Source organism: Carettochelys insculpta, chromosome 16 (assembly GCF_033958435.1).
Source record: "Carettochelys insculpta isolate YL-2023 chromosome 16, ASM3395843v1, whole genome shotgun sequence".
NCBI classification, from domain to species: domain Eukaryota; kingdom Metazoa; phylum Chordata; order Testudines; family Carettochelyidae; genus Carettochelys; species Carettochelys insculpta.
Genome location: NC_134152.1, coordinates 9,286,245 through 9,310,942, shown reverse-complemented (window position 1 = coordinate 9,310,942; position 24,698 = coordinate 9,286,245). Strand labels below are relative to the sequence as shown.

The 24,698-nt window shown below is 39.4% G+C and overlaps 1 protein-coding gene across 19 annotated transcripts in view; it reads right to left on the bottom strand.

Moving 5' to 3' along the window:
- The window catches only part of RBFOX1 (RNA binding fox-1 homolog 1), a 1,793,461-nt gene that overhangs the window by 99,801 nt on the left and 1,668,962 nt on the right, over positions 1 to 24,698 (bottom strand). For 16 of the 19 annotated variants that reach the window (XR_012647710.1, XM_075010515.1, XM_075010513.1 and 13 more), the window contains one exon: positions 16,124 to 16,204. The exons of the other annotated variants lie outside the window; for them this stretch is intronic. Coding sequence is in view for 15 of the 16 variants with exons in the window: in XM_075010515.1 (XP_074866616.1) it covers positions 16,124 to 16,204 (81 nt within the window). In the remaining variant the exon portion in view is untranslated. The remainder of the gene's footprint in view (positions 1 to 16,123; positions 16,205 to 24,698) is intronic. 19 annotated transcript variants of the gene reach the window in all.

Genomic DNA, 24,698 nt, shown 5'->3' with positions numbered 1-24,698 from the left:
ATGAGTGCAGAACTAGAGCATTTGTTTATTCCATTCACAGTGAATTCTTTCTTGAAATGCTTACTTGGGATTATTGAAACAATCATTTCCTTACCATTGTGCCAAAATACATGTCAATATTAGACACTGTTGTTTGGGAGTGAATAAATCTACATTTTGGACAAACAGCTTCTTATGGGACATTCTCATTTGAAATGCATTGAAAAGGAAAACAAAAATCTCTAATTAATGTACAAGTCTAATCACCGTTCTCCACATGGAAGAGTAATTTTTCACTGTTCATTTGCTTGGTGTAATCTCCAAACTGACATAACAGAAAAGCAATGGCCTATAAATCTGCTCTCATTTGTTTCTTTAATATTCATATTCCATTGAATTACAGCTGCTTGTTGCTACAGTCTATTACAACATGCAAAAGGGTTGATAAAAATACTGTGAAAGGCAAGATGTGTTTCTTCATGGCTCTGTGTGCCATTTATTTTTTTTTTAAAGACAATAAATGACTCATGGATTGTCTCCCGGCTTGCTGAATGCTGGGCGATTAGTGATTAATTGCCTTACTGGAAACTGACATGGCACAAGAAAATTGACATAGCTCTGATTAATTAACTTTTTACATGAGACAGATAACTACAAAGCATTGTGCCCTGTAATTGAATCCCTTTACACAATATCACTATATAAAAGTTTCAAGGCAAACCCAGATTAGTCCAAAGGTTCACTATAAATTCTGCATATGTTTTAGTTTCAAGGGTATATTTTTTGAGGACTGCGCACATATTTCTCAGAATAGCAGCTCTGAGAGCTATTGAAGGAATGAACCATCCGAAATCTACAAGGCTGCTCCATTACATACACAGAGATCAACAAATATAATCATCGCACCACTGATTCTTTTATCTCAGGGGTCACCAACCCCTGGCACATGTGCCAAGAGTTGCACACAAGCCGATTTTCATCAGCATGTGAAACAGGAGCTCAGCCCCACCTCTCCTCCGCCATGCAGCCTGGAGCTTGCTCAAAGCCATGTTGCCTGTCGATTAACAAAAAAACAAGCTAATGCTAACAACCACCACCTGAACAGCAAAATTCTGCATCTTAATTTATTTATTAATGAAGCTGTTGTAAGTAGGATGGCACCTGGATGGTACAAAGAGATCAAAATGGCAAATTTCAGCACTCCATCTTGGAAAGGTTGCAGACCCCAGATTCTTTCCAATAAAATGCCCTCTGCAGATATAGAGCTAAGTTCTCAGCGGAAGGCAATCTTCTGTTTCTTAATACAGCTAGCTTTCTGTTGCAGATAAGAAGGTGGGTTCTTCTTGACACTGGTGACAAACAACTGGTGACATGACGCTTAATAACCGAATAGATGTATCTTAGTATTATCTAACTCCTTACTTTCACTCTTTTACTGTATTCACTCTTCTACCATACCTTCCCATCCATCCTCACCAGACACACACACACACACACAAAAAAAACCAACCAACCAACTAAACAAACAAAAAACCACCACAGTGGATACTGACTCCCTCACATCCTGGGAACCCCTTTTGTATCCGAGAGTCAGACGCTGTCTATGCTACTGTACTCGTATATGATATATCTGTTCTACATTGGTATTAAAGTAAATGAAATCTTTTGAGAGAATGTGGCCACATTAATTCCTCAGTTAAATAGGAAAATCCACACTTTGTATTTAAAAAAAAAAAGAAATTAAGGGGAAGAGGAGAAAATGAGTATGTCACAAACCTCTAACAACAAAGGTTATGTCACTATGATCAGTTAGCAAATAGGTTAGTTGGAGATCTGCCTATATTTGGTACAGTTGATAACAAAGGGAAAGCAAAGTTATTGTCAGAAATGTATTTGACATTGGAAAGAATAGTGGATATCCATGTTTCATAAAAGAAAATGCTCACAGACAATGAAAAATGGAGCACATTTAATAAATATGGAGTAACTAGGAATCCACAGTGCAAAACCTTGAACATCTCCAATAAATGTGGATGTATGTAATAAATGCAATTTTAAGTGTCTGCATATTGCAAAGAAACAAAAGCACAATGCATTTAATAGAAGGGCAAAGACCTGAAGAAGATAATGTACAAATAGTTTTTAGTTGGTTCTCAGATATACAAAACAAGGTTTTAAAACAGACGCTTCTGAGATGCTAGAAATAAATACTGAATTTCAAAATAAACATTCTGTAGTTCCCTCTAATTTTCTCATATACATTTTTTACATGCCCAGGTACTGTATTCTTTTCTTTGATGCAATTGCCTCTTTCTGATTTTTTATTGTTCAAGCCAGAACTTCTTTGTCACTATGTGGCTACGTCTACACTAGCCCAAATCTTCAAAATGGCCATGCAAATGGCCATTTCGAAGATTACTAATGAGGCACTGAAATACATATTCAGCATCTCATTAGCATGCCGCTGGCTGCGGCACTTCGAAATTGCCACGGCTAGCTGCCGCATGGCTCATCCAGATGGGGCTCCTTTTTGAAAGGACCCCAGGAACTTCAAAATCTGCTGACAGAAATAAGGGGATTTAGAAGTTTCCGGGATCCGTTCTGGACAAGCCGGGCAGCAGCGAGCTGCGACAATTTCGAAGTGCTGCAGCCGTCAGCATGCTAATGAGGCATTGAAATACATATTTGCATGGCCATTTTGAAGATTTGGGCTAGTGTAGACAAGGGTTGTATGTATTGAGTCTTTCCTTCATCAGCTAATCTCATTCAGCTTCACAAACAAGTAGTCCTGAGGAACCTTAAAGACTAACAAATGTATTAGTTAGATAATAAGCTTTTATGGGTGACATCATTACCTAATAAATACATTCGTTAGTCTTTAAGGTGCTACAGGACTGCTTGTTATTTGTGAAGCTACGGACTAACATGAGTATTCTTCTGAATCTATTACTCATTCATCTTGTTCTGGAATTTGTTTCTTTTTAATTTAATGTTCTTTTCCATGGCACACTGAAGAATATTATGAAGTGCTTCACTTTGTTGTTTGTACTTTTTCCACAAATCAGAACACCGTCACCAATTCAATTCAAACCCGTGCAGACCCTGAGAGATCTAAAACATGATGCAATACTATGGCTTTGATGCTGATACAGTCCCAAAGGAAAATTACTTATACAATGCATCTACCAAAAGGTGAGGTTGTCCACTAACTTTTGCATCTCAAACTTTAGTTTACATCAAGACTACCAAATACTTTTTTTGCATTTTGAATTATAGATACACTGTCATCAATAGTTCTCTCAGGGTAGCACTCATGTCTGCTCACCTTATTGAGATCTTCTAGATCTGTACAAATCCTTAATATACTTGGGTTGAGCATGTGGCCATATTGGTTACCAAGTCACTTAGTGACTGCATTTTCTCAGTAATATGTAATTTTACGATATGGTTAAATTAAATTTTTATTTTAATTCTCAGAGCTAATGAGATTTTACACAGTACACATTTTTGCAGCATCTGGGATTTACATCAGTGTGATGTATACTATTATTACATCACAATCCGTTAAACGTGTCATCCAAATCTTTTAAGATTTTTTTTTACATTCCCATCACTAGGCAAGTAACACACCCATCTGCATTTGAAGACTGACTTTTAACTCGAGAAAGTATATTTTCTATTTAAATCCCCAGTGAGTGTTATCTTTCTTTACACAATGTAGGTTTGCCTCATGAATTAGGTTAGTTTGCTTTTATACTGAGCAGTCATTAATAATTTTCTAGTCATCTGCTGTGATTACATTACACTGCAGCTGCAATGGAACTGTGATGAATGGCAAGAGAAAAATTATCTTAAAACAGGGTTGCACTGGGTAGATGCTTGCATAGTTCTTTTGAAATAGAGGCTGCTGTTTTGAAAGAACTTTGCTGTGTAGCCATACCCATTGTCACTCAGTTGGGATGGAGTTTCCAGTATATATGCATGCAAACAGACATGCATACACATACACACATACGTGACAGTATGTCTGGGGGGTGTCATGTTTTTATATAGTTATTATTATGATTGGTGTAGGGTGATAATGGGTGAATTTGGCAGCTGTGTGCAAGAGACACAAATATCTTTAAACCTTTGTGATCTTATAAGAGAAACTGCCAACTGCTGTTCACACTTATATACATGCTGCTCTGGTCATTCAGGTTCTGCACCCAAGGATTTTCCTCCTTTTCTCAGAAGATAGCTTTCTCCAATACACTCTATACACTGAACTTCTCAAGAATTATGGTGCCTCTGTACCAATCACAAAAAATATCTAAAGATCCTTTTGCCATTACAAAGAATGATGACAGTAAAAATTAAAGTAAAACTATACAAAAATATTCTTCATTATTGTATGAGCAAGCTGATTAACTTCTCAAACAAAAATGTGAACATGCTTTTACAGCTTCTGAAAAGTCAATACACCGTACAATGGTGTAAACTCCCTTATTATGGCAGTCAAAGAGGTGATACAATGCAGAAAAATTTGTCACCATAATTGTGTATATAAGCTGTAAGTAGCATGAGTCTAACCTTCCTCTCATTTGCTCCACTGTACATCTGTAACAGCTTTACTAAAAATTAGTTACTACCACATAAAGCCAGTGTAAGAAGTCCTGTAAATGAAGAACTAGGTCTCTAACTGGGAAAGTCAGTAACAAATGAGAGCTGACAAGCATGCTTCACGAAGACGTGGTTGCATTATTTGGCTTTAGATGCGCAAAGAAATCAAACTGTATTTAATATTCTATTCATGAGTTTTATTGGAATTATTTATTTCTCTCCCCTGTTGATTGTTTCAGTAAACGTGTTCATTATATCCAACAAAACTTCTCACCATAAGAAAAAAAGGTACAGCAGCCAAACTCCTAGAATACTCTGCACCTACTGCCTCAGTTTGCCACACATTCACTCCTCTCCTCCTTTAAGTCCCTCCTCAGAACTCACTTCTTTCACAGTGCTTTTCCTTCTGAATGTCCTTGTTATCATTTCATGGATGAAATGGTTATCATTTCATGGATGAAAATCTTTACTCCTGTAAGTCTAATATATATATATATATATTAGATATATATATATCAACAAAAATGGGGGAATCACAAACACGGTGTGCTGAACGTCACTCCTCAAACCAGTTCATTTCACTACTTCCCACGCTGCCTTATCACAATGCTACTGGTGTCTATTTGGATCTCTGAGGCAGAGGCCTTGTCTTCACATTTCTTTGTAAAGTGCCAAGAACACTGTTGTATAGTGCCAGCAAGTAATAATGCAGACATCACTTGCCCTCCTCCAGGACTGGAACCATGTCCTGGGTTAGCACTGTTCCTCTTTGGGAAGGTGGATGTAATTTAAACCCCTGACCTAGCACATATGAATCAAGCCTCACAAATTCAGGTTATCTGTGAGCAGAAATGACTGCGAGCCAAACCTAGACTGAACACATTTAGTAGTGTATTCTTTTCATTTCATTTAATACGTTTTATGTTTGTTTTATAAATAATATATGAGGAAATCAGTGGTATTAATACAGATTTGCAGCAATATAACATAACACAGGATCTACACCTTCGTCTGAAGTGTTGACCAAATGATGCTCAAAACCACATTCATATCAAAGACACCTTTACTGTGAAAGAAGCGATTAATTCCAACATTTCTGTATGCAAATGTTAATGTTTCACAGGTGAATGGGTACTATGTATGTATTTTAGAAAATGGAAACCAATGAAAATACAATGAAAAGTCCTGTGGTGCCTTACAGACTAACAGATATATTGAAACGTAAGCTTTCATAGGCAAAGACTCACTTCATCAGCTGTGACGAAGTGGGTCTTTTCTCATGAAAGCTTATGCTCCAATAAATCTGAAAGGTACCACAGGACTTCGCATTGTTTCTCCAGATATGGATGATACTTGGAAACTGATAAAAGCACTTGATTTGCAGAATCAGGTCATGTAAGAGCATTACTCTATTTTTAATGTCCAAACATGGTTCTTTTTATTTTCATGTTTACTCAGTATGAAGCATTTTAATATATGAACCATGCAATGAATTAAGTTCTTTTCACATTATTCCTGGTTGCCACCAGATGTTTTTTTCAAGACATAAATAAATGCAATGAATTAATTCAAGAGACAAAACAAAGATGCCTTAATTCCTAAATGGGCAGTAATGAGGTTTTGGCAGTGTGGAATTGATGTTTGTGATCCACCTACTAAAATGTATTGACAGTTCCCCTGGGTCAGGATTTTTGTAACATTTCACTTATAAAAAGAGAATGAATCTCAATCCCATAGTGTTTAACTCAGCAGGCCTGCAGAAATTATGTACTAAGGTACATTTTGCTATTTGAAGGAGCAATACAAGACAAATAAAGCTGAAATGCAGTGCTGTACAGTGTAGTTTATGAAATTAAGCTAAGTGACTTGCTATAATCTTGTACTTTGCCAGAACATGAACCAGTTTTAATATACCTTTAAAGCTGTAAATGTAGACAAATCATTAGTACAAATAATTATTCAATGCTCCACTTTAAACTCTTTTTGAGCTACACACCAGCCCACAGCTACTTTCTGGCTATTGAATAGTCTCTCCCTGACCGAAAACAACCTCAGGCAAAATGGGACAAATTGAGCCATGGTGTCATTTAAGTCAAGCCAGTGGAGTTCAGTTTGGGCAGAATTTGGCCTCTTATGTCTTAAATATGAAAAAAATCAAATGAGCAGATCACCTGTTTGAAAAACACAAAAAGCCAAACAATTCTAAGACTTGGAGAAATGCGTCATCACAGCTGACACTACTGTGACATGTGAACTTCCAAGCCACGAACACTGATGCCAAATGTGTGCATTGAATGCATCCATGAATAATTCAGTAAATAAATACATTTTTAAAAAAACATTTCTTCATAACTTCCTATCCCTGTGAAATATTCTTGCTATTTCCTGCCATAGAAGATATCCCAGAAGTTGACATTGTAAATATGAGCAGTCCTACTGCTACCCTGGTAACAAAGATGCATCAGAATGCACCATTCTTGAGTATCTTTAAAGATACAGGAAATATCAAGAGGATTTCACAAAAGCAATGTTTTGTTTTGTTTTGTTTTAACTTTGTTACATTTTATTTCTGTTCTGAGTGCATGACCCAGCCTGGCTATCTAGCTTTCATTTAATATTCATTTGGCTGTGCAACTAAAGATGTCTAATCTCCCGTTCATGCACATGAGATTTATGCTCATAATTCCCCTGAGTACTAATGGGAATTCCCCACATTTATTCCACGTGCACCAACAGGGATCTGGCAGTTTCTAAAACATAAACAAGACATGGTAACTGTAATAGAGTTGTACACAAATAAAATAAAACCATCAAACCTGATGCGTTTTAAAATCTGATTTATATTTTAGATTTTAACTTATTATTTTCTCCCTGTACTGAATTCTGATTACTCTAATGAAACAAGTAAAAGGCATATTCTTGATCCACCTTATAAAATTTAAGCATTAAATATACTTCCTGTCAACAATACCATATGAACAAAGGTTTCCAGGGAATTTCTGAAAACAACTGCCTCGCCACCTTTCAAAAACATCTCATCTTTGCCTTGTTGTTTTCTGGTTCCTTGTAAGCTAAAATCCCAGGGCAACATAGTTTATTGTTTTAATATCTGTCTGACACAAAACAAAAGTATCCTCTGGTGACTGCTTATCTGTCATATGTATTTCTGTGAAAGAAGTATAAAGACAAATAAGATGTTTTTGGGCATATTGTGGGATTTACTGTAGGTTTTGCATTCACGGAATTTTGTTTTTTAAAAAAAAAGATAAAATGGTAAAAAATTAAAAAAACCAGTCATTTATATTAAGAATAGTGACTTTCAGAGTATTGACAACACAACGTTTTAATATTAAATGTTAAACACTGTTTATTTTGTTCAGAACAAGAGATGGACAATGAAGTAGTCCAGAAATGGGGCAAATAAAAGTGAGGGAAAAATCATAATTAAATGCATAATATAGCTAAAATAGAAGAATTCCATTTTAGTGACACTATGGGCTGTAAACTGACTTTCTATTAATTGAGCTCAATGTAATGACATTTTCTATATTGGAATGAATAACTAGTGATGTAGAAATTCATTTAGACCATTAGTTTAATTACAGAAACCGATGGAAGTTTTATCAGACAATTATGTAAAGAACAAGAACAATGTGGGTCTGATTTATAAGCATTTGTACCACCTAAATCAATTTTTATGAATTCCACTACTCTATTTCACATAAAATTGCAATCAATATATCAATTAAAATATGATGCCAACTTCAAATGCCCTTGAGCATGATAAAATTGAATAAATGAATAGATTATTTTTGCATTCTGACAACATTTTGCTTCTTAAAAGGCAGCTGAATTGTTATCATACTGTAGCTTTTTAAATCAAAAATGAAAATTGGCATGCGTTTTGGAGCCCTTAAGCTTGTTTATGGATGATGAAAAAAATCTAATATTCAACAGGTGTTATGTAACAGAGACAGTGTCCTCATGTCTGCTTTCCATGAAGTCAATGGTAGACGTATCTTGTGGGAGTGCAAAATAATCATATATACCAGTCTAAGTGAAGGTATATAGCACTTACCATATATATGGGAAATATGGAGGATGTCTGGTATTCAGTGATTACAGATCCAGGTACAATCTCTTCAATCCTAACTCTCCTCTGTGGCTTCCACAAAGCTCCCGTGAGAATACAAGAACTGCACATGCACATCAAAGGGCACAGTTCGGCCAAATACTCCTAAGTATGCACGTGAAGCTAAGTCAAAGCTAAATGCTTAAAATGAATCTCTGTAGATTTGGAGTTGGATTTTCAAAAGCACTCAGCTTTAGTCTAACCTTTTGTCCATTGAAGCCAGTGGCTTATCACCCATGGATTTCTATGGTACCAGAGTTTGGTCAACTCTGTGTTCTTTTGAAAAGCCCACCCCTAGTTACCAGATGGAATCTTTGCTTCAGGAAACCAACTAATTCACAACTTTAGTAAATGCAGGGGTTGTGTCCCCAGATTACAAATCTTTTGTGTTGGCAGCTGCTGCTTCTTTCTGTAGACTGTTTTCCCATCCTCTTGTCAGGCTGTGTTGGAACTCTCAGCAAGAGATATGCAAATTGCGCATCGCAATCTGTGTATCTTGCTGACAGTTCTGTCGGGAGAGGCTTTTCCAACATCTGGACTGTCCACATGGGACCAAATGTTGGAAAACCTCCACTCTGTCGAGACGTCCCTTCTTCCTCATAGAATGAGGTGTACTGGCAGAATGCTCCTGACCAGCAGATCTCTTCTGAGACAGAAGTTTTGTCGACAGAAGTCTCAAGTCTAGACATAGCCTCAGGGTTTTGGCTTCAATATGTAACTTTGACTCCTCCATTCACAACACAGTTATTTCCAATATGCAGTTCCATGGCTTGAGCAAACACTTTAACACTTACACATCTGGTGCACTGACTACCTAATTTCTAAAGGTAGTCAATAATGAAATAACTGAAATAACTGAATAATTGAAAGTCATCAATTATGTGGTGATTTCTTGCATTCACTTGTGGAAGGAATGTAGACACAGTGGATGGTTCACCTAGGCCAGTGAAGGGGCTGCTGGACTTGGTCCCCAACCAAGGCTGCTTACAGCTTTCTTTCCTGGTGAAAGGTATGTAGTTGCACAGGATAATATGCCAGCCATATCTGCATGCAGATAAAGGCAGTTTCTAGACTTCCTAATTATGGATTGCATCCCTGTTGAGTGATGGTCATTGTGCATCATGCCATGCATTTCAAAAGTGGGCAGGAGGTGGGGAGAAGCACAGCCTTGACTCTGTGCCTCTGTTTGGCCAATGCAGATGTTGTAGATCATGACGATCATGCTTTCACTCAATGAAACAACACACTTTTTAACAAAGTAAATGTGGTGGCAATTTATTTTAATTCTTTTTTAACTTTTAAGTTTTATGTTTAAAATATCAACAAATATAAAATCTAAAGGATAAAATTTGTTCCTGAGTGTGTGTTTGTGTGTGTGCATATAGCAGAATACTTAGAGCTTATCATGTAAAAAGGCAATTTTGAGCTTTTTAGAACAATTCATAACTAATCTTGTCTTCAGTCCACCCCCCTCTGGGACATCTGGCATTGGCTACTGTCGGCTAGGCTATATGGACCTTTGGTCTGACCCAGTAATGGCCATTCTTATTATGCTCTTAATACAGAAGGGCAAAATAATCCAGTATATTTTTCATATGAAAAAGATAAATTGGTTTTAATATTAAGACTAACTGGGCAGCTTGTGCATTAGAAATAGTGAAGAGAGGCGTGAATACAAAGTGAATTCATTTACAAATTCAAATGAATATTTGTGCCTTTTTTTTACAGGATTTGCCCTTGCTCTAATAATAGAGTCTATGGAGAACAAACATCAGAACTGTCAACTGCAGGTTACCCTAAGCAACTTTTTCAACAGCATTATCAAAAGAGCAGATACTCTCCAAAGGCCCAAACTTAAGGCAGTTCCAATGGTTGAGGAGCTCTTGGTATTTGGCAGTTAAAGACAGACTCCAGGTTTTGTCACATTTTCTATTGTGTAGAAGGGTTTAAAGGAAATTAAAGTCTCTTCTGAAAACCTACTTTTTCTCAATTGAAGAGAAATGAAGTGAAGAGTGACTCAAATGTATCCATCACAAAGAGCCAAATTCACTGCTGCTCTGAGTTTCTGAGCAGTGCTCCCATGAGGTCATGCACCACAGGGAATGCAATATGGTTCTCTGGTTCTACTACTACTACTCCTCGTCTCTGGTTCTCACTTGGTCTCCATCTAGGTTGCAGTAATCTTTCAATTGCTGTAACCAGGGCCAGGGTACCCCCATGGCTGCACTCAGGTTACTTCTCTTGCTCCTTAACTCACATTCTGCACTCAGTTTTTAGTGTAGGGTAGTGTAGAGGGAGAACCCCCAGGAGAGCAGATAGAGCCAGACTGGGTTTTGTTTGCATTGCTAAGGAATCTGGGGCACTTAATATACACAACCAAATTAGGACAATGATATTTCCAGTCCTTATTATTCGCTTGCTGATTACAGACTCTACTAAAGATCAGATGTAGTTTAGTATCGGAGGGGTAGCCATGTTAGTCTGGATCTGTAATAGCAACGAAGGGTCCTGCGGCACCTTATAGACTAACAGAAAAGTGTTGAGCATGAGCTTTCGTGAGCACAGACTCACTTCATCAGATGCTCACTTCATCTGATGAGCATCTGATGAAGTGAGTCTGTGCTCACAAAAGCTCATGCTCAACACTTTTCTGTTAGTCTATAAGGTGCTGCAGGACCCTTCCTTGCTGTTACAGATGCAGTTTGGAGCCCACCCTGTAGTCAAAGCTACAGGAATAAAGAAAATAGATTCTTTTCCAGTCTGCAATTGTGCTATACCACTCTCTGCATGCAGGAGAAGCAAGTTCTTCAGACTGATTTTCCATGCATTTCAAAAGTAGGCAAGATGTGGGGAGAAGCACAGCCTTGACTCTGTCCCCCTTTGCACCATTGTGCTGGGAAGGGTATGCTAGCTTCCTTGGAAATCACAAGACAATGAGGTAGATTATGACTCATAAATTCGATTCTCCCTGTGGGCCTGCTTCAAAGAATGCCTGAGAAAGTACCAAACCTTGCTACAAGTCACAAAATGATTCCATGGAGAATAAAATAAACCAAATTAAGAGAAAGGTATTTTACCACCATTTTTATTTTCTTTCCTTTGTGCTAGTTAAATGAAAAGGTAAATATGTAGGTTTAAATTTTGAATGGCTAGTTTAAAAGACAATAAACTTTCTAGAGGTGGAATCTGAGATCTTACAAAGTGCCCAAAGGGATATGGATTCCCAATTTCCATTAAAATTTATAGCGTCCAATTTTCTTAGACATCTCTGAAAATCTCAGATGACTGTCTCCACTTCAGTGTTTAATGTGATAAGAAATTTGTAACTTTTGCTATGTAAAAGGAAATAATTCATTGTAATTTATCATGAAATGTTACCTTTTTACATGAATGGTAATGAATGGCAGCAAAGGGTGAACCAATCACAAATCTTAAAAAAAATTATTGAAGGATGAGGACTGAAATGCAGTGGTCTACATGGAATGACAGTAATATATTTGGTCTCACAGGAGTAGCCACACTAGTCTGTAACATCACATATAGCAAGAAATCATGTGGGACCTTAGAACTAACAAATTTATTAGGTTATGAGCTTTTGTGGGCAAGACACACAAGTGAGACCCATAAGTGGATCTTATCCAGTAATATAATTGTTAGCTTCTTTAAGGTTGACACTGATGTGCATCTATTATCTTTTTAGGAAAGTATTTTATAGAGTTGGACCAGATTAGAAAGAAAGGACTTGTTAACCAAAATACATACATGTTAAAGTAAGTGTGTGGGAGATGAAATTTACATCATGCATACTTCAGGTTTTTTTTCTTTTTAATATGAGACCCAATATACATGAAGAAGCGTTATTTCTCCTTATTAAAAGTTTACCAGACATAAACAACAAGTGTCAAGTAAGTCCAAAAACAATAATATTTAAAGGATAAGTTTAGAAGCACTACCATTACACGTGTAAAGAAAACTATGGTCTTTCAAAAATATTTTTTTAAAAAAGGAAACCAAATTTGAGTAAATGCTTGCATAGTGATTCATCAAAATAATTGAAATTTGTCCTAAAAAGTTTAGTTGCAGTCTCTGTTCTGAAGTTTTATGTTCAAAACTGGACTGTGGGAGGCAAGTAGGAAAGGAGTGGTATCTTGCTTATCTAACCTTATGAAAAAAGTGGGAATTTATACATATACCATCTTTCCATGACACATCCCTTCTGAAAGAATTAGCATGGAGACATTTGGGTTTTTAGAGACTGTGAAAAAAGCTAAAAGTAGAGCTTAGTTTGGCTATATGATGACTTGCTAAGGATTTAGTAACAGTGCAAATAGTTGAAAGATGTATACAATCAAGCAAAGGGCAGATTTATGTAGGGTAGAACCTGGCCACATCTTGGAGCTTTGGGGCTAAAGATAAGAAAGGAAATATTAGGAGTGAATTACAGTAGAACACCTAACAGTGAAATGAGTTAGCTACTGGTTACTTTGCTGATGAAAGTTCCCCAGTTACTTGGGGTATTTAAAAATAGCATAAAAACACTAGTGATGTACTAAAGCAGCAATTCCCAACCTATGAGTCACAACCCAAACATAGTATCGGAGGGGTAGCCGTGTTAGTCTGGATCTGTAACAGCAACGAAGGGTCCTGTGGCACCTCATAGACTAACAGAAAAGTTTTGAGCATGAGCTTTCGTGAGCACAGACTCACTTCATCAGATGCTGGTCTTGGAAATCTGCAGGGCCAGGTATAAATAAGCCAGAGCAAGGGTGGGATAACAGGACCCCTTCATTGCTGTTACAGATCCAGACTAACACGGCTACCCCTCCGATGACCCTTATCAAATTTAATCACATCCTATGTTTGGGTTCAGCAACGAAGGGGTCCTGTGGACCCTTCGTTGCTGTTACAGATCCAGACTAACACGGCTACCCCTTTGATGACCCTTATCAAATTTAATCACATCCTATGTTTGGGTTCAGCAACGAAGGGGTCCTGTGGCACCTCAAAGACTAACAGAAAACTTTTGAGCATGAGCTTTCGTGAGCACAGACTCACTTCATCAGATGCTGGTCTTGGAAATCTGCAGGGCCAGGTATAAATAAGCCAGAGCAAGGGTGGGATAACAGGACCCCTTCATTGCTGTTACAGATCCAGACTAACACGGCTACCCCTCCGATGACCCTTATCAAATTTAATCACATCCTATGTTTGGGTTCAGCAACGAAGGGGTCCTGTGGACCCTTCATTGCTGTTACAGATCCAGACTAACACGGCTATCCCTTTGATGACCCTTATCAAATTTAATCACATCCTATGTTTGGGTTCAGCAACGAAGGGGTCCTGTGGCACCTCAAAGACTAACAGAAAACTTTTGAGCATGAGCTTTCGTGAGCACAGACTCACTTCATCAGATGCTGGTCTTGGAAATCTGCAGGGAATAACACCCTTGGAAATAACACCCTTGTTATCCCCACCCTTGCTCTGGCTTATTTATACCTGGCCCTGCAGATTTCCAAGACCAGCATCTGATGAAGTGAGTCTGTGCTCACGAAAGCTCATGCTCAAAACTTTTCTGTTAGTCTTGAGGTGCCACAGGACCCCTTCGTTGCTGAACCCAAACATAGGATGTGATTAAATTTGATAAGGGTCATCAGCTGGGAAGCAATGAGCTGCATGCAGCTCTTGAAGGAGCCATTTGCAGCTCCTGATGCTGCTTCCTGACTGCTCCTCCAGCTCCCAGTCCCTGCCCTGCTGTGCTGAAATGGAACTCAGTGTAACTGGTTTAACAGCCTGCAGAAGGTATCCTGCCCTTAAACCTTGCATGGCAAAGTCTTCCTGAATTGTCAAAATGGGTCCCCATCTCCAAAAGTTTGGGAACCACTGTAAATAAAGGGAATAATATAATAGCATGGAAACAGAATATTTGATATCATTGTCCTTTCATATCTCTAACATAATAAAAGGCATAACACTCTTGGGAAAAACTCTACTTGGGAAAAATTGAATGGCTCAACATATTCTAAGATCATTTGGAAACAAATATGCAATATAACGTTTCATTAGATATTTTCCAGGTTAAAGGTAGTGTGATTGGATGACTTCTGGACCATTTATTCCCATTTTGGAATACTTCACATAGATTAAACTACTTTATTGGTAAGGACTTCTTTTGGTATTATTGTACATATTTCTGCAGTAGTAACAGCAGCAGTAGCAACAGTGATAATATGGCAACACACAGTTGTGATGACACAGTATCAGAACTCCCTTTTCCTCTTGTGTTGTTTGTTTTCTTTTTGTTTTGTTTTCTTTTTCCTAAAGAAAACATTGATGTTCTGCCAGTCAACATTAGAAATAAGTATATAAACTGTTGAGGCAATTTGAGATATTTAATATGATTTATTGTTGTAAGTATGCCTCACTGCAGCACTGGTGTCCAGAACAGTCACTCCTCCACTTGAATTTTTGGTGCATTGAACCCCATCTGACAAAAATGACTCCAAACGGGTTGGCAGAAGTACTTTCTATATGAAGAACTCATGGCTGAAGAATATATAGAAGATGCTGCTGCTCATCATATTGTGACAAGTCAGCTAAAGAGGATACTGGTCTACCAGAAATAACCGGAGTTTGTGCTAATAAATTTGATATTGTAAGGGGTTATTTCACTAGATGGTGGTGGTTTTTAATTTCTTTGAACATTTTGGCAGTATCACCAATGTAAACAACCACTATTATTACTGCCGCTCTCTTTTGGATCTTTTTACCCAGATCATATTCAGAACTGATATCATCATCTTCATCATCAGGCGACAGTTTCGTAAGTATTGTTTCCAAATCTGTGAGAGGATTTTAAAGGCTTTGGATACATTTCCCTTCGAGAGACATGCAGAAAAATGAAGGATATCACAATTCATAAGCTCACTAGACCTTGTACTGTTTTTATTGGGCCTATAGTTTATACAGTCTCCATTAGTACATCACTTCTTTTTTATTGTCAATGGCTTACACAATTTTCACCTTACCTCATATAATTTAAAGAAAGTCTCCAAGTTGAAAGCCATCCTGACACAAATAATTGGTGGCAGGATATGTGAGTCTCAATTTCTTGCTCATTTCAGATTGAGAAGAAAATATTTGATTTTGTCAAAATTATTAGCATGTGCAATAGCCATGGACTCCACACATTAGTGTCACTACAGAGTGTTTGACCAGTAGAGTAGCATATAACGATATTTTCTGTTTACAATGATGATGATGATGTAAACAGTCAATAGCTCAATTACCTGTAAAATTATGTAAGCATGATTAGAAATATCACATTTATCTTAACAACAACTACGAGGGGGCTTAATTCACATTTATTGGCTTTTGCCACAAAAGAAAAACAGAGCCGCAACACTGGCTTACTTGTGGATGTGTATACTAGTGAACTGGGGGCACTGTACACGGGAGATCCCTCCTGGTTTGCCTGGCACAGCAGCACCCTGCCTACGAAAGAGAGAGAGAGTGAGAGAGAGGTATCTGGTTTTGGAACACTCAAACTAAACCTGCATTTTTATCCCAAAACAAAAATAAAGCCATCACACTGTGGACGTACAGTGAACCAGGTGCACTTTTCAGCCTTTCACTTGAAAACAGGAAGAGCCCCAATGAACACTTACAATCTTATATTAGAAAAGGAAAACACAAATTCTGTTAACATAAATATCCATTTTTACATGACGCGGCTGGTACAGTCAGTGTGCATTCTGTGCATGCTGGCCCCTCAAGCAGTTACGTTACTGTGCTTTATTGCCGCGTCTCTCTCTCAGACTCTTTCCCCTATGTTTTTAAAGCAGAGGCTGCCTAATTAACCCTACTTCTAACTAAGGCAATGCAACCACCCACACCACCTTTTCTGAAGTGAGAGACTGCTTGAACAAACACAGCAGATAAATTAAGCTGAAAATCTCAGAAGAACTGATCATGGGACAGATTTTATTTTGGTCATACCAGTGTAACTTCAAAGTAGTTCCACTGACGCCAAAGATTTACTTGGATTGATACTGATATGACTGAGGCACTAGGCCTGAAAGTTGATCCTAGATACACAATTCCAGCTACAACAATTACACAGCTGGCATCGACATACCAAAGGTCAATTTATTGAGCCGTCCTCACAGAGGGAGGTCAACGGGAGAAACTCTCTCATCAACCTCCCCTTACTCCTCATGAGAATGAGGAGTACCAAGATTGACTGTCGAGCCCTGATGGCTCAATTTTCCATATTCCCCGTAGGCGCAAGACCTTGAAACCCAGAAGATGAACGCTAACTGGGCCGATTTCCTGCAAAGTGCAGACCAGGGATCGTCAACCTGGGGCTCCAGAGCCACATGCATCTCTTTAAGGAGTCATTTGTGGCTCCAGCCACTGCTGCAGCTGACTCCTCTGTGGCTCCCTGCCCTGCCACTACTGAAACAGTAGACCCAAATTCAGTTAGCTTAATGGCTAGGAGGAATCCAGCCATGAAGCCAACTTAATTTAGTTCTATGATTTCAGCAGTGGCAGGGCAGGGAGCTGCAGATGAGCCAGTGATGGCAGCGTCCACAGCTGCAATGACTCCATTTAGGCCCTGGGAGGAAGCAGTCTGGCCCTGGAGGGGGAAATAGATGGGGCAGTTCTATATTGTTCCTCCTCCACCCACCAGTGTCTTAGCCAGCTCTAGCCAGCTCCCTTCCTCCCTCTGCCCAGTGATCAGGGAAGGGAGAGGAAGGTAGAATGGGCATGGGTGGAAGGAGGGGGAATTAGCCTCTTTGCCTGTCTGCTTTTGCCACAGGTGAAAAGTGTCCCCCTGTCAAGGCCAGACTTCAGAGTTTGCCTCAGGCAGGCTCCCTGTTTCACCAGCAGCGCACAGGGCAGGGTGGAGGCAGGGCATGCTGCTGCCACCTGATGGGTGGGCAGGAAGCTGGCACCAGATCTCACGCAGAGCAGCTGCTGCAGCCATGTGCTGCTGCTGTTGGGAACACAGGAACTCGTGCTGCCTCCAAGCAGCAGCAGCATCAGCATCAGCTCCTGGGATGCCAAGTGGGGCTTGCGCTTCAGCTCTGGCCAGAACAGTGGATGTGACATTGAGTGCCACCTACAGGGAAACTGCTGCCCAGTTCCTCCTCTGTATGTAGGGTTGATGCAAACACTGATCCTTCCTGCTTGAGAGTCTATCCCCAGAGGCATTGTTTTCCTTGTCCTCATTTGTTCTCCAATTCAGGGGTGAAAGTTGTAACTGGTACACATCATTGTATGTACACTGCTCTTAAAAGAGGGGGTTACAAAAAGTACAGTTTGACATTATTTATTAAGGACTGTCTCGTATTCCCACGCATTGCAGCTCCTGAAGTACTGATTTAGTAACCAAATTTGAAAAAAAGGCTCTTCTTGCTATTTCATGTGCAGACCCCTGGTACAGATGTGCCCTGAGAAGAGCATACAATGACTTATTTAGTTTCCTGCACTTTTGGTATTGCCTGGGTCAGAAATACGTGAGGCATCTTCATGCAGTTCTATAGGAGCTGAATTCAGGAGGCCATAGGTGCACAAAGGACATACATTCTAAAAGGTTGAGGGAAAATGTTAACTTAGGGTGAAAATGTTTTTCTAGAATATTTGTATTATGGAATGCCTTTATGTGAAATGGGCTCCACTTGCTGACAGGGTTTTCCAAGGACAATGGAGAGTAATTAACCTTAATGACTGTGACCTGCCTGAATCACGGGCATGTTCAGGAATTCATCTGAGCAACAAAACAGTTTGACTGAAATTTCGCTGCAGAGAGCTGGTGAAACACAGAATATAAAATCTCCAGCAGCAGAACAAAGAAACCAGATATTGACAGCAAGACGGGAAGCTTTGGGCAGAAGAGAGGAAGGCATGCGCTTGCTTTCGTAGCAGGGGGTCTAGTTTAAGTGAGGAACAAACAAAAATCAAAGGCTCCATGAGTCTGAAGAGAAAGATCCTGGGCACACCAGAGAATTGTGCCTAAGCACAAAGAACGCTCCAGAAGAAACAAAGACAAGGAAAGTGGATACAGGTGGGTTTATTAATTTTGCCCAGAGCAGTGTATTTCTTGTGCTGCTGAGTAAAGTGTGTTTATAATCCTCTGCAAAGTCTGCATGTGTGTTTGCTTTCAGTACTATCTGCCACAGCGCCCTTGAAGTGTTACACTGTATCTCCTGAGCACACACTTGGCTGGAGTTCTAGAAGACAGCCTGCTTAAGTTATGGGGGACTCTCGGGGGTCAGCCCTAGTCCCAGGAACTAGGCAGTCTGACTACAGGTTCACAGCCACGCAGGCAGGGACACTAAACAGGAGAACTGGTGTACGCTTGAGGTATGGAAAGACCTCAAGCCAGGAGCAGTGCTGGACTGTGTTCAGACTCAAGAGGTTTAAATCACATGGAGCTCCATGTAGTGGTCCCCAGTCACAGCTACCTGGGGCGTGTCCAGCTAGAGGAGAGGCTCTGCCAGGCAGTGGCCTGTGCAGTTATTTCAAAGATGGAATTTAATATTATGAATTAATTCCTAACAAAAAAAAATGCTCGTAAGTTTTCCTATGCAGAATTTGGATATCACCTTGAACAGCTAAGGGCTTTTCCAAACCTAAATCCAAGATTAGACCAAATGCTTTCTAAAGAAAAAAATCTATTAATCACCTTTAATTATTGGTACCAGCTTTGATAGGAAGCAGAAATATCTGGAACACTGTGACAAAAACAATACTTATGCTATAATTAGTTTAGCGAAAACTGGGAAGTTCTGGAAATCTCATGAGAACTTATTATCAATCTAAGTTTCCCAGCTCATGGAACACGGTTAAGTAGCACAGCTTTTGTACAACTGTCTGAACTGAACAACTGTGCCTTTTGTGATTCATCAGTCACAAGTCTTAAAGGCGGGGCGACTTGTGAAGTGTGACAGAAGGGGCCACCTCCTCCCAGCCCAAAGAAAGTCCAGGACAATCCCCCTCCACCCCAGCCCTGCCTTCCCTTGCCTCAGTTCTGCACCCCCGCCCCCGCCCCTGCTCCACCTCTCCCACAACTGAGGAGGCCAACGGAACTAGCTGGCCCTGGGAATCAACACCAGCACCAGGGGCCTGGACCTCCTATACTTATTGTCAGCAGCAGCAGAAGTGGAGCAACGTGGTCCCAGCTCACTCTGCTGCCCCAGGCATGTCACTCTACTTCCCGCTGGTGAGTGCAGGGGCAGTCCTGCTATTTCCCTGAGCAATGCAGCCACGATAGCCGAGCAAGCAGGTGCCACCTTGATCCGCTTCCCTCACTGCGGCCGGTGAGTGGTCATCAAGCCTCATCCTCTGCAGTCATGGCAGGGCTTAAGCACCATCTAGACCATCCCCGACAGGTGCTTGTCTAATCATCTCTTTAAAATCTCCAGTAATGGAGATTCCACAGCCTCCCTAGGCCATTTATTGCAGTGCTTAACCACGCTGACAGATTGAAAGATTTTATTAGTGTCCAACCTAAAACTCCCTTCCTGCAGTTTAAGCCAATTGCTCCTTGACTTGTCATCAGACGTAAAGGAGAATAAGTTTTATCCCTCCTCCCTGTCACCACTTTTTAGGTACCTGAAAGTTGTCATTCTCCATTTTCAGTCTTCTCTTTTCCAAACTAAACAAACCAAATTCTTACAATCTTTCCTCATAAATCATGCTTTCTAGACCTTTAACCATTTTTGTTGCTCTTCTCTGGACCTTCTCTGATTTGTCCCCATCTTTCATGAAATACGGCATCCCAGAGCTGGACAGAGTACTCCAGCTGAGGCCTCATCTGTGCAGAGTAGAGAGGAAGAATTTCTGTGTGTGTCCTGCTTCGAAAAGCCCTGCTAATTCATCCGAGAATGGTGCTTGCCTTTTTTCCCCCCCTCAACAGTGTCGCATTGTTGATAAGGATTGTTAGTATGGTTAACCGTTTTAACTCAGGGCCTGCCCTGTGGCCTTCCGCCCAGAGCCACCATGGTCTTCATGTGCTCCCATCACTGGTCCCACTGCCTGGCCCACCAGATTTTCCACGGCCAGGGCTTCTGTATCCCGGCTCAGGCCAACTAATGAGTGAACCTGTAAGCATACCGGTAAGCCTTGGCTTACTCATATGCTTACTGATTAACCATTTTACATCCCTACTGTTGAATCATGTTTAGCTTGTGGCCCACTATGACTCCTACATCCTTATCCATGGTACTCCTTCCTAGGTAGTCATTTCCCATTTTGTACATGTGTAACTAACTATTCCTACCAAATGGAGTACTTTGATTTTGTTCTTCTTGAATTACTTCATATTTACCTCAGACCATTTCTCTAGCTTGCCCAGTTTATTTTAAATCACAATCCTATCCTACAAAGTACTTAGAACCCTTCCCAGATTGGTATTAACTGCAAACTATACTCTGAGCCACTGTCTAACTCTTTGATGAAGATACTGAACATAACTGGTCCCAGAACCGATCCCTGAAGAATGCCACTCATTATGGCCTTCCAGGATGAATCTGAACCACTAACAACTGCTATCTAGGAATGGTTATCCAACCAATAATGCACCCACCATAGAGTAGCTCCATCTAGACTGTATTCCCTCACTTTGTTAATTAGAACGTAATGCAAGACTGCATAAAAAGGTTTACTAAAGTCTAGATATAACACATCTACCACTTCCTCCTTATCCACAAGACTTGCTACCCCCCGTCAACAAAAGCAAATAAAGGTTGGTTTGACAAGATTTCTTCTTGACAAATTCATTTTGTTACGTATCACCTTATTCTCTTCTATATGTTTGCAAAAGGATTCCTTAATTATTATTAGATATTATTAAAACACAAGAAAGGAGATTTACTTTTTTAAAATTAAAATATTTTAAACATGAAGGCATTCCTTTCATTTTACTGATCACAAAATTTTCATATTTGGAATCTGTCCTTTGTAATCTATTAGCTGTCCTGTCTATAATGCCTAATTTGCTTGATTCTATTTTTATGAGAAAATATCAAAAGTTCTCCAGACAACACCTTGCCTCTTCTACGTATCTATGTTAAAGACTTTTGATTTCTCTTTGCACCACCCAAAGGGATGAAGATTCTCTTTTTTTTCACTTTTTACAAATGCATAACTTAGTTGCATTCCTGTTCAGGTGCACACACTTCAAAAAAGCAGATGCCTGCTTCATTTATGTTACTAAATTTCACTTGTCCAATTTTATTTTTAAAGTTTAGTATTTGAACTAACATAAATTTAAGCTAAGCATCCAAATAATTATTTCAGATAGACATTACAATTTCATTAGGATTAACTCAAATGAAGGCTCAAGATTATTTAGGTGTCTCATTTTTGGCATTAAAAGTACTTAAATTACAGAAAACACATATAGGCAAAGATTGAATTATTTTACAGTGAAATCCTCAGGGAAAAAGCTCCCATGTGCTGGAGGCAATTTACAGAATCCCAATGCAATAAAACACGTTTCTTCTAAAACACTAAATCCTAGTATATCCTAACAAAGGCACCTACATTTTTTTACAATGCCTTTTTCATTATAAAATAGACTCTAATAACAGTTCTCAATGTATCATGTCTGGGTAAAAAAAATCTTTGAAAAATATTGCACAAATATTAGATATAAAATTAGTACATTCATGCAAAGTTTTACTGTTAATGCATCATCTTCTTCCACTTTCAAAGAATATGATGCAAGTTCTTCATATAGAACTACCTTTAATTTGCCTTTTTTCCATGCCTTTTACCTGGGAAATTACATTTTCTATGCAGAAAGCAAATTACTACTGAAGTAGGGGGGTACACTATACCATTGTGAAATACCCTGTGTTCAGCCCAACCACTTAAGTCCATAGAAAGAGGCCATTATATTGACCTATCTAGGGACTGAGGGGTACACAAATCATGCATATTGTGGTTCCCTTGGGATAAGCTTTCGGAGTTACTGGAATTACTCATGAGAACTGTAGGCACCAAGAAATTCACTCTACAAAACTTGTATTCTACTACAGGGCACCTGAATTTTGCCTGTAGGGCACCTGCCCAGGAGAAAGCATTCCACTGGATTCCAGTGGCAAAAGTGGGCATAGCCACGCCACACAATTATATACCAGACAGCTGAAGGACGACTTGCAACAGTTTTTGAGTCAATGTAATGCAATGTTATGGAGGAAGAATAGTTACTACAAGCAGCTTTGAAAATCCATTTGGATGCTTCAGGTGGTGTTGGCTTTGAGGTGTTTTATCTAGCTAGGTGGTATCTCCAGAAACAGCCTGCTCTCTGGATGATAAATGGGAGAGCGCATGGCATGACTTTCCTGGATTCTTCTCCACACATTTTTATTTTCAGTAGTTAGTTGGGAGCTGGTAATAAAGTGTGTTTCTGGTGTGACATGGCAGTGGTACATGTTATGAGTCACCAAACCTCCAGATTACACAGGGTCAGGAAGCTAGTGAGGGCACTGTGCTACAACCATTAAGCCTTAACACCTGTTCTTCTTTCAAGTATTTACCCAACGTGAATAATGGTATAGCAGATTCCTTGTCTCATTTTCAGTTTGACAGATTTTGGGAGCTTGTACCAGGACTAGTGTTGAACCCAAGAAGATGCCATTGGCACTACAGAGCTTAAGTATATGATGTCATCATTGGTCAAAGATCTTTGACTCTGGGCATATGATTGAACTCTGAAGGTAAGTGTAATGAGTTCTTTCACATGCAGAATATAGAATAATGATCACCAATATAGCCCATCACAGAAGGACGGAAGCTGCACTATACGATCAATGACAACCGATCTCCTGGTGTGCCCAACAATGCTGGCATAGTGCAAGGAGGATGAGGTTCACATGACAGAGCTGGGGGCTGACATGTTTTTGGCCACTATAAAAGATGCCGTTGGAAGATGTCTGGGAACCTGAGCGGGAGAGGGTCAGGGAGGCAGCCAAGGTAACTTCTGGTGCCTCCTTGTGGTGGACGTCCAGTGCAAGTACTCCATAGGGAAGACATCCAGTAAACAAACAGATAGATAAGTAAAGGACTTAAAAAGCAGAGGCTGGTTAAAGGAAAGGAATGGGAAGGAAGGCATTCAAAAAGCCAATGATTATTAAAAAAGGGAGCCAAACCCCTTTTCTTATAGCCCAACCATAACTCTCCTTCAGTGGCGGTGTGTTCTTAAGGTCCAAATCTTGGGTTGACCATCAGACATAGATGAAAAAATTAAGAGGAGCTGGTGGAAGCCCTGGGTAGCTACCTGAATGAACATGGAGTTGACTGCACTGTGCAATTTTATCTACTGGGTAATCCCAGACATCTAATAATAAAGTTGCATCCTGACTGTATCCATATCAAGTGTCTCCTGTGCTTTTTTCAGTATAGCCGAATAAACTCCGCTGAGTCCAAAAGCTCAGGTCCATGGGCAAGTAAACAGACCCAGGAATGGGACACAAACTAAAAATTTCTATGGGAAATTTTATGTTTTCTGAGACTCCCACCAGAGGATTCATCAGAAGATCTGTTTAATCTAGTGCTAATATATTTCTCATTTATCACTCTTCTGTAGCCCTCTGGCCTGACCCCGTCATACTGGCCATATACAATACTACTTGTACTTCAAGAGGATAACTTGTTATGAGGGGGCATTAATTCCAATGCCAAAAACCATTACAAGTTCATATCTGTCCTTAGTATTTTTACATGCAAGCTATCATTAAGGCCCTCTTTTCAGATTGCTATAGTATTTTCTAAGAAAAATCCTATTCCTTAGGCTAACATTTCTTAAGCTTTTGCATAATAGTAAAGGGTTTGTTTGGTTATTTTATAGTTGGAAAAAACCAATTCTTATTTGAGATACTTGAGGGTTTTTTTAATCAGTGTTTTGAACAATCAAACAACTTTTCAGGAGGTTTTTTTAAATCCATCAAATACATAAAAAAATGCCCTTTTAGTAAAT